This window comes from Myodes glareolus, chromosome 26, assembly GCF_982192425.1.
Source record: "Myodes glareolus chromosome 26, mMyoGla1.1, whole genome shotgun sequence".
NCBI classification, from domain to species: domain Eukaryota; kingdom Metazoa; phylum Chordata; class Mammalia; order Rodentia; family Cricetidae; genus Myodes; species Myodes glareolus.
In genome coordinates, this window is record NC_142051.1 from 44,875,535 (window position 1) to 44,880,928 (window position 5,394).

The 5,394-nt window shown below is 45.1% G+C and overlaps 1 protein-coding gene across 1 annotated transcript; it reads left to right on the forward strand.

The window, feature by feature from the left end:
* The first annotated feature begins 2,446 nt into the window (after positions 1-2,446).
* Ascl4 (achaete-scute family bHLH transcription factor 4) lies at positions 2,447-5,057 on the forward strand. Its single transcript, XM_085683353.2, has one exon. The coding sequence runs from the start codon at positions 2,980-2,982 to the stop codon at positions 3,502-3,504; it is 525 nt and encodes a 174-aa protein (XP_085539479.2). The 5' UTR covers positions 2,447-2,979; the 3' UTR covers positions 3,505-5,057.
* The last annotated feature ends 337 nt before the right edge of the window (positions 5,058-5,394 follow it).

Consider the following 5,394-nt stretch of genomic DNA (forward strand, 5'->3'; position numbering starts at 1 on the left):
AATCCAGGCATGTGTAAATGTACAAATCATGTAAAATTGTTTTGTTCGCATTGCAAACACTAGTCTGCAATTTTCTACCTTGGGTTTTGCTTAACACATTTTTTTTATATTTCTATAAGTACATATATATATATATATATATTACTCATTATTTTTAATGGTATAAAGCTATGTACGTATTACTCTTTTATTTATGGATGAGTATTCAGGCTGTGTCTTGTGTCCCCCTCATCCCTACTCCCTTGGGAGAAACCTATGGCTAACCACAGACCTCTTTTTACTTTTTCTTTTGAGACATAGTCTCACAAGCTGCCCAGATTGGCTTTGAACTCACTCTGCAGCCCAGGCAGGCCTTGAACTTTCTTTTCATTTTAAGATTTATTTTATTTTTAAATTTCTAATTATATTTTTTGAGATTATAATATAATTATATCATTTCCCCCCTTCCCTTTCCTCCCTTCAAACCCTCCCATATACCGTTCCTTGTTCTCTTTCAGATTCATGGCCTCTTTTTTAATTGTTGTTACACACATATATGTGTATTATAAACATATTCCTAAATACATAAGTTTCACCAACACAACTGTCTAAACATGGTCTGAACACGGACAAACAGCAATAGAGATGTTAATGTGGACAGGGAAAAGCCCAAGAAACCTCGACCCTATACAGAGAACTAGAGACAATGAGGATGCTGGTAGCCGGAGAAATAGGGACAAGCACACCGATTGGTTATCCAGTATCACATGATCAGCCCTGAAACCATACCTACAGTAGCCTTATACAGGCCTTGAACAACCATCCTTCCAAGCTTCACAAAGTAGCTGGGATTATGGGTGTGCAGCACCAGGCACAGCGCCCTGTTTTCTTTTTTTAACTCACAACAAATGCTATGGCCCAGTATTGATCTGTATGCACACATAAACCTACAGAGATACTGTTATTTCTGTGGGACAAAATTGTCAGCATTTCTGGATAATATTCTGTTGACTATAATCATTCCTTCCCCCAAACACTTCCGTGATTTATGTTCCCACCCCTCCCTCAAATCCTTAACATCACCAGTTTTTAGTCGAGCTTTATGTGTTTTCGTATTTTTTTATTTCTTAAGACAAGGTCTCACCATACAGCCCTGGCTGGCTTGTTACTTGTTATGTAAACCAGGCTGGCCTGGAACTCACACAGGCCTGCCTGCCTCGGTCTCCCCAGTGCTGGGGTAAGGTGCACACCACCACTGGCTAAGGTGTGCACCACCACACTTGGCTTGCAGGGATTTTTTACTTGCTGTCAGCCTGAGAAAGAAAAACAGATCTCAGTCATGTCCCTGTTTTCAATGATCTCATTTTTTTCTTATCGCTCTTAGCAGGAAGGTCAAAATCTTTGACTGGGCCCAAAGTAGCTTGTGGTCTTGGAGTCTACACGCCCTGCAGGGGGCATATCTGCTAATAGGAAGGCTTTCTCAATTCATGAAAAAATGTTGACGCAAGAACTCATGATGCCATGGTGAGTGGTTTGCTAGTATAAGTCTATAGGGAACCACGCCTTTTTAATTGTGACTAACTTATGCCTAAACGGAATAATTATTTCTATTTTATTTGGCTTGATGCAAATGTTTTTCCAGTTGCTTCAGGCTGGTCGTTTAAACTCTAAACTTTAGAGTAAACATGGAAGCAAAAGACTCCTTCTGAAAACAAAAACAAAAACAAAAAACAAACATGTTAGTGCCACACCCCAGCTCCCAGAGAAGAGGCAGAGGTCTGATTATAAATTTAGGGGTTTTTTTGCATCTCTTGTTTTTAAGTTGGACTTTTCAAGTAGAAGGTGCTTTTAATGTGTTTGTTTGCAGAACAGGAAATCTGATTTTTCCATGTGATAACAATCTTTGACATTAACCAGTGTAGTTGGATTTTTAATGACACTTTCATCTTCAAAGCTCTTTACCAGCACAGATGGATTAATTATTCATTTGTGGGGGGGGCAGTGTTAAAAAGACAAGCCTTCAAAGCCATATCCTTTCTCCTCAGAATTGGGGCTCTCTACTTTTCAAATGTTGTTTTCCAGTCCTCGAGGGAGGAAATAAAGATGAATACAATGGGGAATATACTTTGTGCTAAGGGAAGGTATCCTTATATCCTGAGTGGGATTAGAAGAGGTTGGGAGGCAGGACTAAAGCTGTGTTTACAGTAAGCACCCTTAGAAATAACTAGCTAAAAGTGTGTGTTACTGTTCGAGCTTTTGATGTGTTTTTACAGAGCAACAAAAACATAAAGGGCCTCGCGTTAAACATAGGCTAGAACACAATATCACAGATCCTTATAGTCGATGCTAAAATATATAGATTTTGTTCTTACCTTCAAAAAGTGTCTAATTTGGTTTTTGAAAGATTTGATTTCGCAGAAGAAAACCCCGGGCTTCCCCGGAGGTCCTCCTTAACTTGACACATCTTCTAACCGCAAGAGAGCAGTCTTCCCTTTGAAGAGTGCTTCTTCTCCACCTCCCCAGAAATGAAAGAGCAGGGGTATGTTTGCAAACACTCTGAAAGCTCTTTCCATCAGACCTGAACGCCGGAAGCCACAAAGGGCAGTCAAGTTTGGATTTTCAAGGAGAAAGCCAGAGTAAACTTTCTCTCCGCCGGCCAGCCGATCTGCAATTGCCTGGGAAGGGCCCTGCTCAATTCCTGGCTCCCCGAGAGCCACACTGGCTGACCTAGGAGTGAATTACAGCAATTGGGCAGCTTTGAAAGATTAATCTGCTCGGGGGTGCGATCGTCCATTCAGGATGGGGACCCTTTGTTAACTTTTGAATTAAGATCGGAGGGGACACAAGCGTGGATGAAGCGTGTCCTTTCTGCTCAGAAGTTTTATAAAGACCCGCAGAGAGCAACGAGCTTCGGAAATCATGCGAAGTCTCCCCCAAGTGTGTTCAGGTACGTAGCTTCTGGACCTAGACACTTCTCCAAAGACAAACCGGGAAGTCTGGATGGACCAGAGTCTGGGCCACGAAAGTTTCAAGTGTCGTTTTCCTGCTGAGACAGTCATCTCTCAGGTGATCTGCACGCTTTTCCGCGGAGGGATGGAGAAACGCAAACCGGCGGGACTGCTGGTTTTGCCGTCTCCGCTGCGGACGCAGCTGGGCGCGCTGCCCCGGAGGGAGCCGGGCAGGACCTCCGCGCGCCAGGACGCCGAGGGTAGCGCGCGGAGACGGCCGTGCCCGTCCTTGTCGCTGGGGGGCGTCGGCGAGCCCGCCTTTCTGCGCCAGCGCAACGAGCGCGAGCGGCAGCGCGTGCGCTGCGTGAACGAGGGCTACGCGCGCCTCCGCCAGCACCTGCCGCGCGAGCTGGCCGGCCAGCGGCTCAGCAAGGTGGAGACGCTGCGCGCCGCCATCGGCTACATCAAGCACCTGCAGGAGCTGCTGGAGCGCCACAGACCGGACTGCAACAGCGACGGCGAGTCCAAAGCATCCTCCGGAGCTTCGCCCTGCAGTGAGCCGGAGGAGCGCGGCTAGCAGCTCCCTCGCCCACCAGGTTTTTATGGAACTGGGTTCTTCTGTGGTCCCAAATCTTAAGAAAAAGAATTAAGTGAAGTGGAGACGGGGGTATGTTAATGTTTGGAGGGTGTTTTCCTCCTCCACCTTCATTGGTTCCTAACCTGCAACTTACGTGCTGGAGGAAATCTGTTTCTTCTGAAGCACAGAAGGACCGTCCGAGATCTGTGCGGTTATTTTAAAAACACAAAAAGCTGTAACAATGAAACCTTAGCCAGAGAAGAAACACACACACACACACACACACACACACACACACACACACACACACACACACACACACGAGCAGCATAGTCTCGCGCATTCCTTCCCTTCAGGAAATTTACTGGAAATGGCAACAGCACCGCACTATGGGTGAAGGTGGCAGAGCTGCCACTCCTAATACCTTTGTGGCGCATTGGCTAGACCTGAACATAGGCTTGCCGACTGTGAATGGCCATGCTAAACAAGACATTCTTCCTTGATACATACTGCTTTGTCGGCAAGAGGTCGTTTGGAAACTTTAGCAGGTAATAAAGTCTCGAAGTTAATGATCTTTTTGGTGATCTTGATGGCCATCTTCCCGCCCAATTCCTGCCCACTGTTTCTTCTGTTCTTTTCTTTGCATGTTCCCCTGTACCGTTTTCACCCCATCTAACTTGTTTGGAAAAGTGACACTGACTTGAAATATAAAAAGCAAATATGTTTTCTTTCAATGTTTGAGCTGAATGGAGAGGGATGTGGATAATGGATATGAACTGAACCTGCTACATGTCCAAGCCATTTGTCTTTGAAGGTTTTCAGGTGTATTGAGTATTTCACTATGGTCATTCCCTCTGCTTCATCAAACAGTTATGAATTATAGAAATTGCTAGATGCTTGTTGACATCTCAAGGTAAACTGCTTTCTAAAGCCTCTGCCCCATCATCCCGCTATGGTGCTGGGAACTGAACCTAGGGCTCCATACTTACTAGGCAAGTGCCCTCCCGCTGGTCCACAACCCATCCTCTGGAGATAACTTGGGCTAGGGTGGAGCTGAGGTGAACTAACCTTGGTGAGCACTGTCCAGGCACCATCTCATGCAATCCTTTACTGCCTGACCCATATCAAACAAACAAACAAACAAACAAACAACAACAAAAAACCTGACTAAAAAACAACCAAAACCTTTTTTATTTTAGGAAGTGGGGGACTAGAGAGATGGTTCAGTGGTTAAGAGTGCTTGCTACTCTTGCAGAGGACCTGAGTTTGTTTCCCAGAACCCCCATGGTAGCTCACAACCATCAATAACTCCGGTTCCATTAGGCTGGATAACTTTGACCACATGGTGATGGCTGTTGAATTTTCTTTTGAAGTTTTTCTATATTTCCTTACTGCTCTATTGTCTTTTGTAAACCTGCTTTGCAACTGCTCATGATTTTACTCCTTAAAATGGCCCTGAGAAATACTCAGGGTTGTTTCCTCTAACTTGACTTAGGAAGCAGTCTCTGGTACATCCCAATAAAAATCAAGCTTGCTTCAGATTTGGCTCAGAATTGCAGAGTGATCTTATTCTCACCCGATGGGATTAACGGAAGCCTTGTGGAGTCAGTTCTGTCCTTACATCTTTGCGTGGCCTCCAGGATTGAGCTGGGTCGTCAGGTTTGCATGGCCAATTTACCCACTGAGCCTTATCACTGGCAGAAATACGGACTTTCAAAAAAATTTACTCTCCTCTTTTCCTGCGATGGAGCACTCCGTTAAGCCAGGGAACGTTGTGCCTTCTTCTAAAAGAACAAAACCAAGCCCTAATGCTGTTTATGGAGCAGAGTGTTGTGTTATGGGAACACAGGGTCGATGAAAGGAGAGAGGCCTCCATGTCCTTTGAGGTCT